The 23,359-nt window shown below is 41.2% G+C and overlaps 1 protein-coding gene and 1 long non-coding RNA gene across 4 annotated transcripts in view; both read left to right on the forward strand.

The window, feature by feature from the left end:
• Positions 1-13: 13 nt before the first annotated feature.
• LOC117284429 lies at positions 14-14,163 on the forward strand. Its single transcript, XR_004515508.1, has 3 exons — positions 14-764; positions 3,970-4,143; positions 13,903-14,163. It is a non-coding gene; the product is annotated as an uncharacterized LOC117284429 (long non-coding RNA).
• Positions 14,164-23,170: 9,007 nt separating this feature from the next.
• The window catches only part of Trdmt1 (tRNA aspartic acid methyltransferase 1), a 42,117-nt gene continuing 41,928 nt past the window's right edge, over positions 23,171-23,359 (forward strand). For 2 of the 3 annotated variants that reach the window (XM_010607109.2, XM_033759358.1), the window contains exon 1: positions 23,171-23,298. In XM_010607109.2, coding sequence (XP_010605411.1) covers positions 23,235-23,298 — 64 coding nt within the window. In that variant the 5' untranslated portion in view covers positions 23,171-23,234. The remainder of the gene's footprint in view (positions 23,299-23,359) is intronic. The other variant, XM_010607112.1, reaches the window with a different exon arrangement.

Consider the following 23,359-nt stretch of genomic DNA (forward strand, 5'->3'; position numbering starts at 1 on the left):
GGGCGCGGCCCGTTACTTCCTCGGCGGGGCTGGAACTTTCAGGGAACTTTCAGGGACCTTGCTGATGCTGCCTGAGTTCTGCTCACCCCGAGGCGCAGAATAAAGCGGGTTCCCGTGCGCTGAAGCGCAGCAAAATGGACCCCAGGTGTCCCTGGCACGGCACCAAGGGGGCGTGGACGGAGGAGCGCGCGTGGGAGGACGGCGGAGTGGGTGGGTGGGGAGACGAGCGCGGAGCAGGAAGAAGGCGGGGTGAGGGGTCCAGGAGATCCGAGCGCGCGGAGAAAGAGACAAAGGGAGCCAGGGGTCGGAGCGCGGGACTGAGGCGCACAGGGCCCTTAGGGAACGGGGCTGCAGTAGCCGAGCCTTTTCCATCCTCTTGTCTTGGGGTGCTGTATTCGGGACCTAGCGGGAACAGTCCAGCCTCACACGGCCGGAGCTGCGAGACTGCGGCCCGGGAAAACCCAGGGGAGAGGGTGGGGTCGCTGAGTCACTGGCCGTGAGTCACGGCTGCCGGAGGGCTTCTAGCGGTTCGGGGGAAACCGTTAGCCCGATCCGCTGGGCCCCGCGCGCGCGCGCGTGGGTCGCTCTGAGTTTTACCAACTCAGGGCCTGGTCCCCGCTTTGATCCGAGCGATCGGTTCTTAGTGAGCCGAGAGCGTCCCTAGGTTCTTCAGAACGCACCAAAGCCTGGCATCGTTCCAAGGCCTGAACTTTTCCTTAGCAGAAAAGAAACTTCTGCAGATCTTGGAGAGCCGCCAACTGCAGGTCTGTGGGATCACGAATGCACTTGGGGAGGCTTTTCTTGCAAAAGTTCCCTTCCCCCTTCTCGTCGGTCTCCTCCTCCTGCGCTTCCCCTTCCCCCACGGAGCCACACCCGACACTGAACACGATCTGAAAGTTCTGGGTGAAAGAGGAAACTCGGTGTCCCTAGTTTAAAATCAAATTCAATGATCGCAAGCTTTTTTTTTTCCTCTTTTTTTTGCTCGTGGATGTCATTAAAGGTATAATCTGAGCCAATTAAAGAATTAATTAGGTGTTGTCTGAGAAGCCCAATTTGATTAATGAGTTCGAATGAAAGGCAGTTGTATAACTCAAATGTTGAAATGTTTGGGGGAAATGGCTTTGTACGTTCATTTCAGGGCAGTGCAGGATTCTTCTGTCCTGACAATCTCACACAAGCCCTGTTTTGCACAAGAATTCATGGACTTGGTCTTGAGAGATCTGGAGATAAAACTGCCCACAGACCGGGGTGCAGAACACGCAAGAGGTCCAGCTTTGGTCACCTTCATCTTTCTAGGGAAATCACTCAACGCAAGAGCTGTTGTTTCAATATTAGTAGCGAGCAGAACCAAGTGTCTGCTGGGCTCGGAAGAAAGACCTCTTGGTGACTAAGCAGCGGTTGAAAAACCTCGGGCTTTTTGAGTACTCAGACTTACGGAGTGTGGAAGAGATTAACTACATGCCACTGTAAACTGATTCTACAAAAATATATATAAGTGAAGACGTGGGGGTGGGGGGTAGGGCTAGAGACCGGAGATTACCTGGCGTTTAAGAAAAAATAGTTTAGAGTCAAATAAAGGATTTGCTTTCTTTTCTTTGTACCAGTCTCTTTTAGCCAATATTTTGTTTACCTCATCTCTGTTGGTTCTGGCAAAGGGCGCTGCCAAGGTCGAGCTGCGGGACCCTAAGGGCCCCAGCTCTCCTGCTGTGGCTTTCTTTTTTCTCTCATCCACTGCAAGGCTGGGAGTCTTTCCCCAGAGTATTCCCCGGCTAGCCTCATGCCTCACGTTACCACGCTGCTTACTGAGAGCCCTTTATTCTAGCCACTGCTGGGCAAATGTCACCATTGTGAGTTTTCCTGGAACCCTTAGGACGAGAAAAGCGATTTCCCTGGGGGGGAAGGGAGGGTATGCCTTCCTCCCACATGGAATGTTGATCCCAGGGCTGCTGTCAAGGCCCCTTGCTGCCTGACTCATTGCGGAAAAGGAGGGCCAGGCTCTGGTGTGGCGTGGCAGCCCGCCCTATTGGCACCCAACAGTGAATTCCTCGGGGCTCTGCTGACTTCTGGGATGGGTGCTTGCCCTTTGGGTCATCAGAGGTATCCCTTCTTCCTGAACTGTCCCTATTCCGTACCTCACTGCTGTGGCTGGCTGGCTGGCTGCTTTCTTGCCATAGCTGATGTATAAAAATATATATGTAAAATAGACGCAAGTGCACGTGTGTTCATGTGTGTGTGTGTCCATGTGCAATATCTAGTATGTCCTTTCTGTTAAGTTGAAACAGTTCCCGAAGGAGCGCAGAGAATTAAAAGCTACAAAAGCACTTTTACTCCTGTAGAATGCATAAGATTTTGGAAATAATTCATTTCACTCTGAGATAAATAACACAGTGCCTGGTACAGTGACTCACCCACGGGGTCAAAGGCCTGAGGGAAGAAATCTCCAGGAATACCCTTGAGAACACTAACTCATCCTATGCTCCCTATGTGCTTTTGAAAGTAAACAGTACACAAGTAAATTACTTTCTTGGTTTTCATATTTATTTTTTGATGGCTGTGAAAACCTATCTCAGAAGTATTTTTAAATGCTGGACTCTGCGTGATGCAACTTGTATATAAATAAGCACACTGCCCTGTGATTTGTAGCTAGGAGTGAGCACTCCCACATCTGAAGTACTAGCAGTGATTTTGGAATTTGCAAGCTGTGGTAATATCAGTTGAATTGGGTGACATGATCTGACAGGCCAGTCAGCCGTATGGACGGGAGCTTAGTGGTCTATGAAGGCTCAGGGAGAGCTGGCTGTCCGGGGACCATGTCAAGAGGCCGGCCACTAGCAGATCTGTCAGGCTGGAATGTTAGAAATGAGAAGATGAATAAAAGGAGGAGGTGGAAATATGGACAGTACTCTGTAGGCTTGTGTATCAGTTAGAAATTGTACTTACAAAATGAGAGAATTAAAACTGTGGCAAAACCTAACAGGGAGGCATGGTAAAAATGTTAATAGTAAATGACACAAGTATTGCTGGGTTCTGGAGTTCTGGCGTGTCCTTCCAGGGGTGGTTTCTAGGTTCTTGTCTTGAACAAAGAATTGGACAAAATGAGCATAAAAGGGTGCAAAGTTTTATGTTTCGTAAAGGTAGGAAATGAAACAGAGGAAGTTTGGGCCAAGTCCAAGTAGGAAAAAATACACTCTCCAGCTGGCGAGCAGACTGCTGTGAAAGAGAACACAGTAGTGGAGACCTCACTGGCAACAGTCTTTTTGTATCTCCACTCCCCAGTCTCGTGTCAGGTCTTGGTTGTCCTATCCAAAACTTGTTCCAGTTCTCCTGAGTAGAATCAAAGCTAGCTGGCACTTTCTGCTTCCATGTATGGGGCTTTGGAAACCGTTCTGCACACACATGACATTGGATTTTGTAATTAACTGATCACACCCAGCCAGTCTGCCGTGCCCTAATCTCCAGTTTTGCAAGTGCTTTCATTTTTGTGCCTAACAGATGATGCACATTGGGCATGCTTTTAAGTGAATGCTCTCACAGTATCCTTCAAGATAGACTTGATTATTCATTTCACACAGATAGTGTCTAGGACTTGTGACAATTTTCTCACTGCAGAACTAGTGGGAGAAGTAAGGAGGGGCAAGAACTTGAATCAAGGTCTTCCTGATTCCAAGTGTACTTTTGTCTTTGCCTTGCTGGTGAGAGCTTACTCACTAACAACCAATTCAATTCACAAGTAATATGTAGGTGCACACAGTGCTATAGAAACTAGAAGATAGGATGCATAGAATATATCTTGCTGTGAAGGAACAGATTTCTAAGGACTTTGGGAGACACATGTAATATGTTTTATGTTGTTTAAATGATGGAAGAGGGATTCACAAATAAGCAGGGAGATTCATTTTCACCTCCATGCTAAATCCATACTTTCATATGGATTATGAGTTAAATGTTTTCACCTACTCTTTGTTCCAGCTCTTCAGAGGTATCCCCCAAAATTGGACCTGATGCATTACATGCAGTGAAACCCACCAATCACAGCAGCTCCTCCTTCCAGCTTCCCTATTTGGAGCAACACAGAAAAACAGCAAGATTGGAAACTTTCATCATCTACCACTTCCTTACTCTCGGATCACTCAGGTCCAATGGGTACGTGTTCCCCGGCCATTTTTTCCCCACTTGTTTTGTTGTGTTTGTCTCTCACCTTTAGGTTGTTTCATTCCTCCAGTACTTCAGTTGGCTTCCCCTTCCTAGCCTTTCCTTTCTCCCTCCAGTGCATCGGTCTTTGTGCTATAACCCCTTTTTCTTAAAGACTTCCTTAAGACTCCCCGATGACCTAAAGGGGAATTACACATCCCTTCACTAGGATGTAAGCTCTAAGAGAACAGGGATTGTTCTCTTTTGTTCACAATTCCATCTCCAGTGGCTAGAGGAGAGTTGTAAGGGAGAAAGGGTACTGAAAGCTAACATGGGACCATGCGTTGGAGGACTAAATGCCAGGGAGAGGAGTTGGTAATTAATGTAGTGGGCAGTGGACATTCACTGCGATTTTTGATGAGGAGAAAGACGCGCTTGTAGCTGTGTTGTGGGGAGCTCTGGCGCATGGCCGAGGACGTAGAGCACGTGTTTTTACATTCTGCAGCATTTCACCACACCCTTTCACTTAAAAGAATCATTCACCTTTGCAGTGCAGAAGCTTTTTAATAAGAGGAGATCCCAGTTGTTGATTCTTTCTGCCAGTTCCCGTGCTACTGAGGATTTGGTCATAAAGTCTTTTCCTATGCCAATGTCTTCCAGAGTTCTGCCTAACTTATCTTCCAGCAAGTTTAGTGTTTCTGTTTTAATATTTAGATCTTTAACCTGCTTAGATTTTAATTTTGTGCATGGTAAAAGATAAGGGTCTAGTTTTAATCTTTGGCGGGTTGAGATCCAGTTTTTCCAACACCATTTATTAAAGAGGCTATCTTTCCTCCACTGAGGATGGGCAGCTCCTTTGTCAAAGATGACACAGCTGAGTACATCTGGATTTGTTTTTGTGTCTTCCAATGTGTTCCACTGATCCTCAGATCTGTTTCTTTGCCAGGACCATGCTGTATTTATCACAGTGGCTTTGTAGTATAGTTTCAGGTTGGGAATTGTTATACCTACTGCCATGTGTCTGTTGCCAGGATGACTTTTGCTATGATTCCAAATGAATTTTTGGATTCTTTTTTCTAGTTCTGTGAAATATAGTGTTGGAATTTCAATTGGCACTGCATTGAATCTGTATAGCAGTTTTGGTAATATGGCCATTTTCACTATGTTGATTCTTCCTACCCAGGAGCAGGGGATATCTTTCCATTTTCTTATATCCTCTTCGATCTCTTTTTTCAGAATGCTGTAGTTTTCAGTGTAAAGGTCTTTTGCTTCTTTTGTTAGATTGATTCTTAGATCCTAATGATATAATGGACAATGTGAAATAGGAAGAAAGGGGCTAAAGATGTAGGGAAAGTGAAAAGTGTAGGGGAAAGCTAATAAGGGAAAAGAAAAAATATGAGAAAATGAAAAAATAGAAATGAAGTGTTTGTAAAAGGGAGGGGAGGAGGGTGAAGGGAGGGCAGGGATAAGGGGAAAAAATGAGAACCAAGACCTGTCATGTAGAGGTACAAGATCCCAATAATGAATGTAACTGTACTGTATACCTAACATGTACCAATAAACTCAATGAGGAAAAAAATGAGTCATTCACACTATTTCATATTATTCTTTAGCTGCTTTGAGCATGGTAGCTTGGTCTCCACACCCCATATGAAATCAAATGCTTTCTCAGTGTTCTCTAAAGCAGTTCTTTAAAAAGCAGAAGAAAAAGAAACTTAAAGCCCGCACCCCCCACCGAGATGCCTTTGAACATTTGAGGACAAATAAAAACAGGCGATAATTTCCTTTAGAACTATATATAATTTGTAACATTATAAAAGTCTGATTCACAGTCTATAATGGGAAAAGGATGGTATGGAGAAAAAAGATGTCAAGTAACACACAGAGCAGACACGTAGTGCCAAAAAAGGTCCAGCTAATGTTTGAAAAGAAGTGAAGCTAGACTTTCAAAATTGATTAAATTGATGTAAAAAAAAAAGAAAAAGAGAAATCAAAGCAACCTAAAAGCTCCACCATGCTACTTACAAAAAGGAAACTAAATCCTATGGTCAAAGCGCATGTATTGACTGACACTACCATAAGGAAACTGGCAGGTGATTGCCCAGTGGTTTATAATGTTGGTCTCAGTCACATTTTTATGATAGGCATAAAGGTCCTTCTATGGTGAGAAAATCTGCCATGTGCATTGGCATCCTGGGAATTCATTCTGCTTATCTTGAGGTTACATAGTTCCCAAGTGGAGGAAACTTTTTTTTTCTGCAAGTATTTAGGCAAGGCATCTAATAAGGAGAAAAGCTTTGTGTAACAGCATAGTTTTCTTTTACAGAACTAAAATTTTTTAAAAAGTAATTTATGATTTATCTCTAGGGTAACCTGAGGAGTTGGAAGAGAATCATCAGTTATCTATATAATTATAAACTCTTTCCTGTATAATCAGGAAAAGCATAAGAACTCCATCCTCTTTGTCTCAAAACTGATTGATGATTTGACCAGTTTTTCTATGCGTAGACAATCAGTAGATGCTTTAACTCTGAAACATTACATTCATTCAGATGTTTTCCTTCAGAATATTAGATGTCACATTTACTTGTGATTGTGTCTCATGCGCTTAGAGTTTATAAAAACCCTATCAAGCTTTTGCTGCTAAGTGTACTAACAAGGTCCTGTAGTATTGTAGAGGTTAGAAATGAAAATGTAAAAATGAAGTATAGCAAAAATACATATCCCTAAGTGAAGTACTGTGGCAAATAAAAGGAAATATAAAATATCATAATGATAAAACGAAGCAAGGCAAAAAGAAAAATAAAATTCATTAAAATTCCAGGTTATTAGTAAATAAAGACCATACTGAGTTGACTGTAGCAGTATAAGGGATGGTGGCCCTCTTCATAATTCTATGATGATGTTTTCTAAAGTGCTGAGTTAGGTTTTATGTTTTTAATCAGCTAAGTGCTGGGAAGAATGCTCTCAAATGTGACTTGTATGGATATGAGGAATTAGGACCAAGGACCTTATGGAGCTAGAGCTTAATGTAGATTAAATGCATGTTGCCTGTAACAGAAATTACAGAGTTGTGCTGATAAAATAGTATACTTTATTCATGCATCCTCTCTACAACTTTAAAAGATTAAACCAGGTAGAGTGGTGCCCACCTGTAACCCCAGCTTTTTCAGGCGCTGAGGCAGGAGGATGAAAAGTCTGAGCCCAGCCTGGGCAACTTTGTGGCTTAATGAGATAAAATTTTTGAAATAAAAAACCAAAAGGTTCTTTAAAAGGTCTAAAAAATCTGGGGACTTTTTTAAAAGCTCAGTGTGAGGGCTCCGTGGGCTTAATCCAGTACTGAAGAAAATAATGAACCATGTGTGAGACAGTGCAGAGGTGTGCAAGTCTGGATCTAAGTTTCTCTTCTACTAATTCTGCACTGGCTTCGTATCATGATATCATTACGAAAGCTGAAGTCCTGCCCAGACAGGGAAGGTAATGGAAACCGTGATTGCTTACATATATCGAGGGTCTCCTATGTGACCAGCACTTTACATGTGTTCACTTATTTAATTCTCACACCTGCCCTACTTGACACATGAAGAAACTGAGGCACAGAGAAGATAATGAGCCTGCTCCAACATCCAGCTAGGGAGTTCTGTTCCATTCTGCAAGCTCCAAACCTCACTGCAGCATAGCAGCGCTCACACCACAGCAATTGTGTGTTACTGTTGCTTTTGCTTCTAGTCTCTTTGGCGTTCTTATCGTGGTGTCTATCAGTGGGTTTTTCTCTTTTCCTCTTCTGATGCGCCAACAGGATTCTTTTTGATTCAGAGAAGAATATGGTGTCCTGAAGAATCACCAAGACATTTATGGACATTTTTAGGGTTTTCTGTGGCAATCTCATTTCTTACTTCTGACTCAACCCTTCAGGATGAATTTAACACTCATAGCATCTGACTCCGGCAAAAAATTCTGAGCCACATTTGCTAGTGGAAAAGACAGAAACTGGCCACATTTTTGAAACATATTATTCTGTAAATGTGAACAGCTCCCCGTATTTAAGTCTGTTGAATTTTAGGGAGATACATTCACATTTTCTTCCTCGACAGTACTGCTGTTGTGCGACCTTGAATGAGGGATACTTGTGCAGAGGGAGGAGAGGCCCACGGAGTTATAGGCAACCAAGGTTGCATGTGAAGTACTATGAACATGCTTCGTTTGAAAATAAGGATGACGTTAATGAACATTCCATGGAAATACCCTATTGCTGAAGCAACAAATTAACAGTGCACACACACAAAAATTAACCCAAGTTGTAAGCATATATGTATTTTCTTCAGTGTTGCCTGGTAGTACTTCGCATGCATGAGGGGCAACAGCAGGACGTGCCAGAGTTCCATTGTGAATATAAGGGACAAGCAGGTGCCCAAATGTGAAAAGCCTGATCAAGTCCTAATTGCAGTAGTGGTACGATTACTGCATAAATAGGGTACTCAAAAAGAGTCAATGACACCGGACATGGTGGCACACGCCTGTAATCCCAGCACTCAGGAGGCTGAGTCAGGAGGATCACTATGAGTTCGAGACCAGCCTGGGCTACATAATGAGTTCCAGGTCAGTCTCAACTACGTAGTGAGACCCTGTCTCAAAAAACAAAACAAAACACAACAAAAGAGTCAATAACTCAATACTGTTTTTCCTCCCTTCTTCCCTTCTTCCCTCCCTCTCCTCCTTTGTTTTTGTTTTGTTTTGTTTTTGTACTACAAATTGAACTCAAGGCCTTTCTCACATGAAGCTACATCCCTACCCTACCTTTTTTTTTTCTTTTTCATTGAGTTTATTGGTACTTTTTAAATATACAGTACAGTTACATTCATTGGCATCTTGTACCTTTACATGACAGGTCTTGGTTCTCCCATTTTCCCCATACCCCTGCCCTCTCCTCACCCCCCTCCACCCTCCCCTATTTACAGAGACTTTGCTTCCATTTTTTCCTTTTCTACCCTACCTTTCAAATTTTTATTTTGCCATCGGGTCTCATGAAGTCACTAAGCTGCCCAGGCTTAGCTCAGACTTTGGATTCTCCTACCTCGGTCTCCCAGAATGCTAAGATGATGACTGCACACCACCCCGCCTGGCTCCACTCTTGTATTTTGAGTCCTCGTGTGTGCCAGGCTGCCTGCTAGGTGCAAAGGACACAAAAATGAAGAAAGCACCTTCCTTATTCTTAGAGGATCCATTATCAGCTTCTTCTTCTGCTGAATAATTTTGTGTCTATGTCTTGCATGATGCTGTGGCCACATTGAGATCTAGGTAAATATCTTCCTAATGTCCCCCTAAATTTCACCCCTTGGTGAAAGAACACTGATTTTTCACTCTGAGATCCATAGGAATTTAAAGTTCACTGTTTTGTTCTCCTTGATAAAATATATCGAGATACCTAGTTGCTGGGTTACTGCATAAAACACAGGTCCCCAAATGGCAGCCGGGAATAGCAGTTAGCAATTAAGTAAAGGAAATGACTAGTGGCTTTGAAACCCAACATACTGCCCCTGCACTGTTTTGCATGGTAAAGCATCCTGGTTACTTAGGCAACTTTTATCACTAAGGAAGTAGTTTTGGTGACTCATCCTCAGACAAAAATGACTTATTTCAAAATCTGAGCATTCAGTAACCTTCCCATTTTGCTTCTATTTTATTTCATTTGGATTAAGCCAGGAAAACTACATTTTGAGGGCACAAGTTTCCTACTTAACTGTGTGTTGTTCATTATCTGGCTCATATATCGAAATGTAAAGGACCTGTGGTGTGTAAAAGGTTGGTGATGTCTGCAATACATGAATATGTTAATGGTAGCTTGTTTTCCAACCAAAAATATTATATCTCGTATTAACATTTATTGTCACTTATTGTGTTGAATGTAAAGGTGTTAAAGCACCAGCCACACGTATATTGTTAAAACAGAATACTGAGGAGCTTTATATCATCACATACAATGCCTTATTTTTGCCTCGAAGAGATGAAAAATGGAATTATAGTCTCCTCTAAAAAGTTGCCCAGAGTTGGTAGTTACAAAGATGAAGAAATCAGAAGGAAACTCCCTTGCCAGATTTCTCTTTCCAGATATCCTACTTGCTTGCTATGCCAACAGCACCTACTCACAGTTGATTGTTTTTCTGTGTCAAGAGTAGTAGAGCAGTTTTAGAAAAGTTAGTTACTGAAAAGAAGTAGAGGTCAGTGATGTACTTGGAGAATGATATAGAAGAATTTACCAGTAACGGATAAAATGAGCCAGAAGCCAAGGATCCGAGCTGGCTTCTAGGTGTTAGATTTTTTTTTAATTAATTTGATTGATACATTGTAGGTATTCAATATGCTTATATTCATTATTGGGAATTTGGACCTTCACATAATCCATCTTGGTTCTTATATTTTTTCCCCATTCCCCTGCCCTCCCTTAAACCCCTCTACCCCTCCCTATTCACAAAGACTTTGTTTCTATTTTTTCCTTTTCTCATATTTATTCCTTTCCCTTCTTTCCTTTCTCCTATCCCTCCCACTTCCCCTTACCTTAGGATTGCTACAGGAGTACTCCGGTTTGGATCCAGTTTTGGGTTGTTTTTTCCCCCATCTGGGAATCAAACTTGGGACCTTGCATTTGCCAGGCAGGTGTGGCACAACTGAGCTACATCCCTGGACCCTGGGATCCAGTTTTTGCTGGGAGCCTCAGTGGTACCAGCTTTCAGTGTGGTCAAAATGAGTCACTTGGCTTCCTGCCGCACCTTTTGTCCTGATTTCAGAAACCCTGATGTAAATCTTGAAATTTAAGAGAGTGTTACTTTAGCTGTTTTTATTGTGCTTTCAATTTAGTCTCTTTCTGTTCTTAATTTTGTGGCTGGAGAAGCTTAAAAAAGGCAATGAGTCATGAAAAATGCTTCTTTTCTTCTCTGGATAGAAGTCTTCCATGTGAGGCCAAGGCACTGGGCACCATGTGTGCTAGGGATGCGTGAACCTTGGCCTCTGGCTGTTTTCTGGGGAGAGCTTGTTCTCCAAGAGGGCACTTGGTTCTCCAAGTGTGGTACTCTGACCAGTAGCATCAATGCCACCTGGGAATGATTTAGAAATTCAAAGTGTCAGTCCCTACCCCAGACCAATTGAATCTGAAACTCAGATGATGGTGGGGCCAGCAATCCATGCTGTAACAAGTCTTCCAAACAATTCTGAGAACCACTGTGCTGGTGAATCATTAATGTGTGCAGCCACATAGAGTGTGAATAGCGTAGTGGTTGGAGAACGGGGAAACTGGTGAGTCTTGGATTATGAGAGAACAAATAAATGATAGAAAAGAATGCTTTCATGATTTGAGTTTTAAAAAGAATATTTAACAGGCTGGAGTCTAAACTATAGGACTAATCGTTTGCATGACTCTGCTTTCTCAGAGGGGCAATCCAGATGAGTGGGTTATTATGAAATATATGGGTTCGTTTTTGAAATTCTAGAATAATCTCTCTAGTGAGAAGAGGCATGCCTTTCCATATTAGGACATAAGTTCAACCTAGGTTTATAAAAATCCCGTAAGAGTCTTATATTCCAGTGACTTGGCCAACTTGTCTCTTGAGATCTGTTTCTATGTCTGAAAACCATATGCATTGCTCATTACGAGTTCTCTCATTGGAATGAAGCAAAGTGTTTGGTATGTGTATATAAGAGAATTTGTGAGCCATCTTGATTACCAGGAAATGCAGAGCATAAATATCAAGAATGATTAATATAAACATTGATGATAAACAAGTGTTTAGAATTTGATACAAAAATTAATTGCTTATTTAATTTCTGCCTGCCTTTTAGTCTGAAGTCACCCATTAGTTGTTTGATTTTAAACAAGTTACAATTTAAAAGAATCTTTAACCTTAGTTTCTTTGTCAGAGACATTGCTTTACTGATACCTAGTCACAGGATTGTTGTGGAAATAAAATTAGATTAAGTGCAAAAAAGCTATTTTTTAAAAAATCAAACATGACCAATTTTAGATATTATTCTTGTGATACTTATTTTTTATGTCTTAGTTGAATAGAGTCCATGATTGTTGACATAACGATGTCACCCAAGAGTTTGACATAAGTATGCACATCAGCAGTTTTTATAATTATAAAAAATAGTTCTGTTTATTTGTCTACTAATTCTGCTTCAGTAGAATGTTTCAATTTTCTCACGAAATGAGGGAGCTCTACTTATGTTTTATATATGTATATATAAAATGTATCAGGCAGTCTACTATATGAAAGAAAACAAGTCTGATATTTTGTATCCTCTGAGCTGGGAGACTAAATTTCATTTACTTTTTAAAAGGAAAGAGCCAGACTACCTGGGTTAAATTTTTAGCAAAAAATAGCAGACATATCAAAAGAAAGAAATAGGTCTGTCTTAGTTACTTTCTCATTGCTGGGATGAAATATCAAACCCAGAAGTTAAAAGAGGAAAGATTTATTTTATTATTTTATTTTGGTACTGGGGATCCAACTCAGGCAGGCAAGGAACCACTGAGCTAAATCCCCAGCCCGGGAAAGATTTATTTTAGCTCACAGTTGGTAGAGGTCTCAGTTAGTAGTCAGCTGGTTCCAAGGCAGGGTGGCACGGCAGAGAAACAGTTCATGGCACAGCAGGCAGGAAGCACCTAGCTTTCTTTCTTCTCTACCTTTATTCCATCAAAGCTACAAGCCTATTGCTTGATGCCACCCACACCAGGATGGGGCTTCTCTCTTCAGCAAAACCATCACCCACACCCAGAACTATACTAAATCAACAGTGTACCAATCCAGTGATCCAGTCACCTCCCAAAAGCCCCGCCTATGAGCTCACGAGGCTTTGCGGGGACATCTAGACATTAGACAGAAGCCATAACAGGTTCCCATGCTCATCCTACTGAACAAGGATATACTGTGTTATCTTTCTCGAAAGGGAAGGAGACCAAGAGATGGAGGGAGGGACAGGGAGGGGAGGGAAAGGGAATGAAAACAGAAATGAAGATGTGTTATGTACAGGGACCAGTGCCACACAAGGAAGGGAAACACGCACTGCAGACATGTACTAATAAAAAGTATCGCAAATCAAACATATTTAGAAAAATTGCATTACATTATATATAAGAACTAAAAATAAGAATAACATAGAGGTTCAATTAGCTCATTTTTCCTAAGTAAAGGACTTCTTAAACTAAAAAAGCTATATGACAGGTCAAAAATAAAACATGCATATATTTGAATTCAGAAAATGAAACACTTCTGTGTCATAAAGCACTTACAAGTCTATTTAAATGAAAAATGATGAGCTGGGAAATTAAAAAGTATACATGACCTTATTAACAGCACAAATAAAATAGTAATACTTCATTAGGAAACATGTCAGTTCAGTAGAAAAAGGATATATATCAGAGATAATTTACCAAAGGAAAACATACAGATGATTAATAAGCAATTAGTATCCTTGAGATTAATGGAAAATTGGGCAAATAAAATAGCATACTATTTTTTGGCTAAAATGTGACAGTGTCTGTTCATGACGATGAAGCAGGTGAGCACCCTCTAGCACTGTTAGCAGGATTTTGATTCTTTCTAGAAGTCAGTTGTGGTCACAGGTTTTTGTTTTGTTTTGTTTTGTTGTATCAGGGATCAAACTCGGGTCCTGGTGCTTGTGAGGCAGGCTCTGGAGCCACTGAGTTAAAGCCCCAGCCTTGTCACAGGTTTTAAGAATATAGGTAATAATGATAAATCATCTATCTTCCCATAGGTGATTTGAGAGTCTATATGAGGAAAATATCAAAGATCCATGAAAGTTAACACAAAGAATGGCCGTTACACTGTTCTTGGTAAGGTGCAAAGCTGAAACTTCCTATTCTATATTGAGAGATTCAGTGTTGAGAAAATTAAAAAGTAAATTATTGTTGTTTATGTACTACAGAAAAAAGCAGGAAAGGTATTCAGCAAGCTGTTAAAAGTGTTAGCTTTTGGGGAGTAGGATAGAATTGAGGTTTGCAGAATAATGTGTCTGTTTATTGTTTACACTTCTGTATTTGTCTTTACCTTTCAAAATTGGCATGTATTCTAAAATTCAGAAAAAAATAAAGATGACATTAAAAACGTGTGTCTCTTTGGTATGTTTAGTGAAATGTAGAACTGATAAGGATCATATTTAAAATAGGTCTGCAAGATTCTGACTTTGGTAAAAGATTAACGATAAAGTAAGAAAGGCAAAAATGCAAGAATTAAGGGGAGAAACATCAACAGATGAGTCCTGGGTATGCTTGTAGTTTTAATTTTCTTTTTAAAATGTCTCTATTTTAAAAAATTATGCATAATAAGCATAAGTATTTTATTAGTATTAAAAAGGACAAGAGCAGTCAAAAGAGAGACTCTTGCAGTTGGATTGCACTTCTGATGTTATGAACTTTTCTGATGTCTTGTTTCTACTCCCCTTTTGCTTCAGGTAATACCCAAACATTTGTTTTCCAAATAACAACGTCTCCTCCCAATAGGGAACAAGTAATCTCATGCACTGGCAATATTACTTTTGGGATTTTAAAACTATAAGGTCTGCAAGAATGTGTAAATAATGCTCACTGTCGTATTGTTTCCCACTCTACTGTAGGACGCAGCCCTAAAATGAAAGGAGTAAAAAAAGAGTTTGCCGTGCAGATTCCTTACATTCTTTCCTAAACTCCTAATATGAAAATTTCCCTCAAGATACATGCCAACTCCTTTTTCTTTATTATTTGGTAGTTTCCAGGTCTTGAGGGAGGTGTTATCTCCTAGTTTTTCTTCTTTTACAAATATGGCGATGTTTTGTAAATGTATCTCTTTTATCTTGGGGAATATTGATTTAAATGACATTGAACAAATCACAGGAAGTTTTCTACGTTTTGTTTTTGTAAGAAATGGAATTATTAAAAAAAGAAAAGCCGACAGCTCTAAAATTGATCAATAAGTATTTTAAAGATTTATAAAATTATTTGAAGCTTACAGATCCATGTGATTGGTACTATCCTACTAATAAAACATACTTTTGCTATCTATTGAAATACAGTCTGTTTTAGTCCCTCTGTATTTTTAAGTGATTAAATATAGCACAGATCCCTTTGGGGAATTTAGATATTTTATCTTGGCAGTAATTACCTTACATGGAAATGAAACACTTCCTGGAGGAAAAAGTTTTACCTTGTAAACTTTGAATTTCAAGGATGAAGGAAAAGTTTGGGGGACAAGCTGTGTTTGTATTCAACTTACAGAAGTGACTTGGAAAGCTAATAAGGTTACCTTTAAAATAAATACAAAGCATTTTTTCCTTCTGGTGTAGAGTGAATACAGAATATTCTTTAGAACTGTTATTATGTTTTGGTTATTTTTAACACAGTTGGGTCATATGAGAATGAGTCTGAGTGTATCAGTCCGTGCTTCCTGGAGAAACACATTTAATACAAGATACACCAATGCATATGGATTTACAAGGTGTGCCTAAGTCACGCGGAAAAGTGCCACAGGACTGTCTGTCTATGTGCCGGAGATCCGAAGGAACCAGTGAAAGGCTGGGAGCTCACTGTAGTGTCCCGTGCAAGGCAGCATCAGGAGGCTGACGTGTCTGCATGGAAGGCGGAAGGGTCTGCTCTAGAAGAAAGGAGATGGCATCCAAGGTGGGGTGGAGACTGGAGCTCCTCCGACGAAAAAGAAGCCAGTTTCCATTGTGTCCATTCAAGCTGCACACCTATTGGTTGGTGCCACTCACACCCAGAGCAGGTCTTCTGTCTTCAGTCAACCCCTTCCGCTATACCCACAAGTGTGCCGATCCAGTTCAGTTGGATGCTTCTTACTCACGTCGACACAGTCAGGTAACTATCACACGGATACAGTTGTACATGTTAACTAGTACCTAGCTCACGGATAAAATAAAAAAAAAATTCTTGTGCATCATTTTACTTGGAGGTGTAGTTTATCAGGTGTGATGACTGTGTGATTTTTAGAAAGACCGCGAATAACGTGGTATTTTGTGGAACGTGTACGTCCTTTTCCCGGTATCGTTGGATCTGGTTGTATGTTTTGGTGCCCTCCAGCAGTTCTGAATACTCAGGTAAATTACTAGGGAAAAAGAGCAGAGTATAGCATCTCTCAAAGGCATTAAATTCTGTTTTCTCTGTTCTCATCATGGGTGATATTTTCCCATCTGAAGGGTGTAATAAAAGCTGCAAGGAAAGGGATCTTGTTAGTAACATACAAATTTATGTCTTGGTAATATACTTGGATATACTGTAATTTTATATTACAGGAAAAGGGCTATCCTTTATGACAAAGTTGTGCAGAAAGTGGAAAGAAACGAGTACACTATTTTGCGCTAAGTATGTTAGTATCTATTATCTATCAATCATCTTTTATCTATTTGTATGTATGTCTCTATCTATTCCTATATCTAATAATTCGATGTAAACAACTACCCTGTTAGTACACATTGTCAATTTCATACATTAAGAATCGGGTGTATGTGGCAGGATTTGTATTAATCAGTCCAATCCTAAGGACCACGTTCCTTCCACCCTATGAAGCCGTCTTTTCCACAACCATTACATATTAGTAGTTAGCCCAATCGCATGAAGGAATGTTTGCTCTTCTTGTCTGCCCTTTACAACCATATATTGTCGTACAGGCTCTTTTTTGCTTCGGAGATCTCAGAAGTTCTCAGGTCAAGCTGTTTTTCAGAAGGAAATATCATTGCTCTTAGGTCCACGTCAGTTTAGCTGCTGGGTTTGGTTCTGTGTGCCAGGGTTCAGAAGGCCTTGGGCAAGTTAGCCTCTTATTCATTTATTTATTTTTAATTTTCTGTCCTACGTTATGGTATAGCCTTTACACGAATGCAGATAGCAGAGGCCTCTGGAGGAATCTGAGCTGGGCTTCCATATCCTCCATCCAGCTGGGGGACCAGACAAGATGTGCAAACTTTTTAGATATCTCTCTCTCTCTGTCTCTCTCTTTTCTTTTCCAGTACTGGGGATTGAGCTCAGGACCTTACACTTGACAGGCAGGCGTGGCACCATTGAGCTACACCCTAGACCCTCTTTGTAGATTTCTAAAACAGGTTGGATGAAATCAATGGTTTATGATTCAGGCCCCACAAGGTCATTTAGAGGCAGGCATGGGAGTGCATGGGGGTAGCAGATATGATTTGCAATTGTTTGGACCCACTACCACCCATGCATTCATTCCATTTCTCCGTCTCTCTGTGTACTGCTTCTATGTGAGTATTTATTTGGACAAAAGGTTGTTTCTGAAAATAGTTTGGAAACCCTGGACCAAATAGTCTTTGAGTTTCCTTCTAGCTCTAACTTGCCGGGAGCTCGTGAAAGCAGCTTTAAAGACAAAATTCCACTATCGGCAACAATGCAAGCTTTAAATTTGTGCTGCAAAAACAGTTTTCAATTAAAACGCTTCAGAAATAACATCTTAGAGGAAAGTCAATGTGAGAAGCTATGACTGATTACATACAAATGGCAAACCATCAAGAAAACCCCATGACTTCCATGTTTTCAGTAGAAATTATCGAATTACCTCTTGATTCTGACTTTTAAAAACACATCCTTTTTCTTCAGAGATATGTATGAGGTAACATTATTTACAGTAGGAAGTTGCTACTATATACTTTACAGTGGAAAAGTGCTACTCTTTAAAGACACCAGGAAGTTCATTTTCCATCTGTTCTTTTTCTCTGAAAGGTTTATCATGTCACCAGTAGAGCACATGTGCAGTTTCCTGTTTCTTTTTTTTCCTTTTGGTTTTGTGTGTGTGTGTGTGTGTGTGTGTGTGTGTGTGTGTGTGTGTGTGTGAGACAATCTGTCAGTAATGTAATGATACTAGAGAAAGAGATGGGATGTTAGGCTGCAAGATTTGCTTTTATTTGAGTTCCTTTTTTCTCCATCCTTTTGGGACACTTACTTAGAATCAGTGTTCAAATGCAACTAGTAGGCAGCTGGTGCACAACTTGATACTTGATCTACCCACACAGTTAGTAGCTTGGAGACATTCTAGGGAAGTTCTGCTCAATAGAACTTTCTGTGGTGATGGGAATACTCTATACCTGCCCTGAGCCATAGGGTGGCCATTGGCCATGTTTGACTGCTGAGTACTTGTCACAGGCCCGCTGGGAATGGCAAACTGCTTTTCATGTTCATTTCAGCCGGAATCCTTAGATGTGACTAGTGACTATCCTAGGGTACAGCAGAGTTTTACATAACCCATGAAATTAGTGAAGTAGTCCTGTGCTTAAGAAATGGACGATGTTACGATTGGCAATTGTATGGTCTGAAATAAATGATAGATTTTTAGTTTTAAAAAATCGTAATTGAAAATCTTCAGTGGGCTGGCACCAAAGTCACTAAATAAAGCATCAGTAAACAAATAACACAATAAAGAGTTAGGTTCCCTCTCATGTGTCCCCCAGGTCGTCTCCACCCATGCTGCATTACGGATGAAGTCACTGTGGCAATTTTCCCTGGTGATTGCCAGATCTGCAGGCCTACCTCTCACAGCTGTATCGGTTTATCTGTGAATCAGGAAGTAGAGAGTCTCTCTCTCTCTCTCTTACTATGGGTGCTGCTCTTTGTCTTTGACCCTGCTGTGTTTTTGAGCTCAGTACTCCCTCAGCCATGTCGGTGGTTTCCAGAGTTCCGGTCTTCACTCACCCCCTGTCAAGCCTAAGATCCGCTTAAGCACTCTCCGAGAGCCCTGAGGTGTCTGTGGCTCTCTGGGGCACTCCGTGATTTCTGGTCCGACTGTGTTCAGCGCCTGGTGATCACCACACTGGAGTGGACTGTGCCAGATGACACTTTTGAAGGATTGAAAATGTAGCACTCGGCTATTGTCCTTTGTTTGTCTGTGGGTTCCCCCCCCCCCGTGGTACCTGGGATTGAATCCAGGACCTTGCACTTGCGAGGCAGGTCCATTGCCACTGAGCTAAATCCCGGGCTCTCAGCTCTTGTCATGACTGTAGTCACCAAGACCGCAGGAGATGTTTGAAACCATAGATAGTATTGAACCCTGAGTCTGTTATGGACTTGTTCTGTGCAAACATACATACCTATGACAGTTTAATTTGAAAATGGCACACAGAAAGAGATTAACAATAATAAGAGAATATAATAATACACTGCCATAAAATAGCCAGCATCACTGCTTTTGTGCTTTGGGGCTGCTGTTAAGTAAAATAAGGGTCACAAGCCCCACAATAACTTTTGCAACAGATCTGATAATCTAAATGTCGCAAGCAGCATCGTCACAGGGATATGCCAGGCAAGGACTGACTCATCTCAAGGCCAGATGGAGTGGGACTTGTACAAGACTTCAGGGTCTTACTCAGAATGGTAATACTTTCAAGCTTATGAGTTGATTTTAGAATTTCTTCTTCACTCTTTCCTGACTCCAGTTGAATGCAGGTAACTGAGACTGCAGCGTATAGAATAGTGGGTGCAAGTATATAGATACTATTTAATGAACATGCATTTATTTTTGTTGGGGATTAGACTAATTGCTTTTAATCCTCGTGTACCCTTCATGGCAATCACATGTCCTTCTCTTTTGTTTTTTTTTGGGGGGGGTTGAGACAGGGTCTCACCATGTAGTTGAGTAGTTGAGACTGACCTAGTGTAGCCCAGGCTGGTCTCAAATTTACAGCGATCCTCCTGCCTCAGCCTCCCGAGTGCTGGGATTACAGGCATGCATCACCATGCCTGGCCTGTCTTCTTCTTTGTATAATTTAGAGGTGCACTTAGGAAGGTTAAGTGACTTTCAAGTTACCTGGCAGGAAGTGCAGGCGTCTGATTCCTCTCTATACGGTGGCTTCTGAGCTTACACTCTTAACCACAGCAGCACCCATGATAGAAGAGGGAAGGAGTTTTTGAACGTTAGTACAGAGGAGTAATCTAAAGGAACTGGAAGGACCAAGGGTTTAGCTCAGTGGTTCTGCCGCCTGCCTTGCAAGTGTGAGGTCCCGAGTTCGATCCCTAGTACCCCCCCCAAAAAAAGGACCTGGAATTGGAATGGTGATAACGAAGAGTTTTTAATGATTGAAGCTCGGTGTCATCAGATAGCTCACTCCGTGAAGGCTGCTGTGCCCCTCATTAGCAGTCCACAAGACCGGCTTAACGCTGGGGTGCAAACATGGAGAGCAATCTCAAGCTGTGGGCACTCGTGTGTGGCAGATAATCTCCAGGAATCTTTCCAATTCAAGTTTCTTCTGATTATAATTTCCTCTCCTGAGGACATTTACTGTTGATTGATTCCATATGATGACTTTTTCATTTTCCGTGCAGTTCCTAAAGACCATCCTCTTTTCCTGTGTAAAACCAGAGAGCAGGCTGCTCGTCAAATAGGTATAAGCCAGTTGAGTCTCTCCCTGTGGCTGAGCCTATACAGGACTCCAAATCGCAGTTGGATGGGTTGTAAAGACCGGACCAGATCATGGGAAACTGAAAGGTGACGGCCAAAATTATTTTAAGCATTTGGCAGACTTTGTTTAATTTTGTTAGATATTAATGACAGGCAGGAGAGGAAGAAGGAGATGGCATTGGATTCCAAGGCACACAACGAACTCTTCAATAATCAAGTGTGCTATTATAATTTTAATGCATCCCTTGGTAGTACGGTGTGCTCTTATTTCCTACATGCTTTAAATCTTCCTTTAATCTTTCCAAGTGAAGCTAACATTTGGGTTTTTTCAAGTACATTTTCTGTTTGAAGAGAAAATGCACGGAGTACACTAAAGTCCAAGTTGTGACAGTTGTTTATATTTTTCCAAAAGTATGCTGAGTTTATCTAATTAGAATATAAGCAGTTGGGATAAGTCACTGAGGATAACTTCATGAGAAGCTGTGCCTTTGCAGATTTTTTTCCTTACAAACATTTCATTTTGAGAAAAAAGTAATCAGAATGTATTTTCTTTTCTGTACTTGCTCATCCTGCCTCTATGCTCAGCTTCTCTCTATTGTGGTATCAGTACCTAGCCCCCTGCATTTTCTATATAATTGGGGGCAATTATACAATTTGTAGCAGTGATCAGAAGAGAGAGTTTCTACATAATCCAAGGGGCCCAACATTGATACATGCTTGCACGGATATGGTTGTAAATCATGATTATGAGAAAGTTTTTCTTTCTTGAAATGATTATCACATGTAATAAGCTTTAGAGAGGAAAGTGTACATAGAGAGCAGTGGCTTATAGAGCTGGAAACTGGGCCAAGGAAACACAAAAGACTGAGTGTTAGGGACAAGGAGGATATGTGTTTCAGCAGATGAAGGAGACGGAGAAAACAGCAGTGAACCAGAGAGGCCTGGGCATCTAGAAGGAATGTTCCAAGTGATATGCATGTCTTGAAGAAGTCTGAGACTTTTAGGAAGTTGAACAACATAAGTGAGGGAAAAGAAGGGGACAAGTGGAACAGTGTGTTTTGTAACTGCTGAGGAGTTTATACCAGAACAAAAATGAAAAAAAAAACTAAAGGAAGAAAAGTAAGTTCTAAACTACTTGTGAAGACCCTCAAGTACCAAAGTGAACAGTTTGTAATTAGCTTTCCTGTGACTTGGGGTCTCTCCCTTTTCATTAGGTTGGTATTTTTTTTTTATCAATGCTGCTACATATATATGTATGTATGTACTATCTCTCCCTCACAGGGCAAGATCTTTGAGATTTGTTCCATATATTAGTTGTTGACTATATAAATCATTAGGACTATGTATTTGTATCTGTATTTTATGTGCTGCTAATTTATTTATGGCACTAATAATAAGTATGCTTCATCATACACACACACACATGCTAGTCTATATGGTTTCTATATGTTGGATTGGTTTAATGGTACACTTGATTGGAAGCAGATTTTTTAAAAAGTCTTTCTAGATATTTTAATTTGATCAGAAAATTAACACGGGGCCAAATCAGAACTCATTGTTTCAAATACTAACTCACCCATGAAAATTTGGAATTGCTCAGGCTCAGCAATCCTGTCTACCTCTTCCTTCCCCTTAGTTTACAGTTGAGGAGACTCGGTTTATCTCAAAGTCACACAGCCAGTTATTGGCAACGCCAAGGCTAACACTCGGCTCTCTGGGGTCTAATATAACTCTTAAATAACCCACAAAAACAGAACACTTTGAGGACAACATACATTTGCAGTTTAAAAAGTGAATCTCATACACCACATTAGAATGGATTAATCAGTTCTAAAATCTGAATACAAGAGTGATACTTTTATTTAATACTTGTTAACAGTATTACGTTAGCAAGCCTGCCAATCTCTTTAAAAAAAAAGTTATTTTTACAAGTGATTCTTCCAAATTCCTCTCAGCAAAGGTTAACCTGTGGCAGCACTGAGAACAAATAGAAGGGCATTCTTGACAATGAGAATATTTCCCCTTTTCTGTGTGACTTAGTTTATAATCGTGCTCTAACAATCTGGTCACTGGACCGCCCAGGAGAATCAAAGCTTTCGCACTTGGAGGCCCATACATAATCTTACGTGATATTAACAGCATATCCTATGTGGGGATATTGTCCAATGTAAAATATAATTAACCGTATTAACAATGACAGCAAGCATTGCCTGTATGATCAGGCTCCGCTCTGTGACTATTTGTAATTGTGCCACCTTCTCTGTCTGATTTATCTCCGTCAATCCAGCGGAGGGAATGTTTGAACATTTCACATGTCTAAAGGCTGGAAAAGCAGCTAGCCTGAAACATGACTTTTTCTGGACTCTAATTGGTGTTGACTCACTTTGGAGGGAAGGTAGTTTTCACTCAACTGAGCTCTGGGTTTCTTTACCACTCCTGTCCACCAAAAAGCACCAAACAAAGACGACAGAAAATCAATCAGACTAAGTGCCTGCTATTCACTTGGGAAGCCTTACTGTTTTCTGTCCTTTGCCCCTTTTCTGACCCCTGCCAGCCCCTTAAAGCATTGGGCCTCCCAGTTAAGAGTTGGGGGGAACAGAAAAGCCGCGGAACCAGAGGCGTAAGGAGAGGCGCGCACGGGGTTTGGATAGGCGGAGGGACCGGCAGGCCTAGCTCTGAGGCTCCGACGGCGGCGCGGGCATGGAGCTCCTGCGGGTCCTCGAGCTGTACAGCGGCATTGGCGGCATGCACCACGCGCTGAGGGGTGAGAGGGGCCCGAACGCTTCTCTCTCGATGCGGAGTCGCTGCCGGGCCGAGAGCCGGCG

This window comes from Fukomys damarensis, unplaced genomic scaffold (assembly GCF_012274545.1).
Source record: "Fukomys damarensis isolate Sample0158 unplaced genomic scaffold, DMR_v1.0_HiC HiC_scaffold_37, whole genome shotgun sequence".
Taxonomy (NCBI): domain Eukaryota; kingdom Metazoa; phylum Chordata; class Mammalia; order Rodentia; family Bathyergidae; genus Fukomys; species Fukomys damarensis.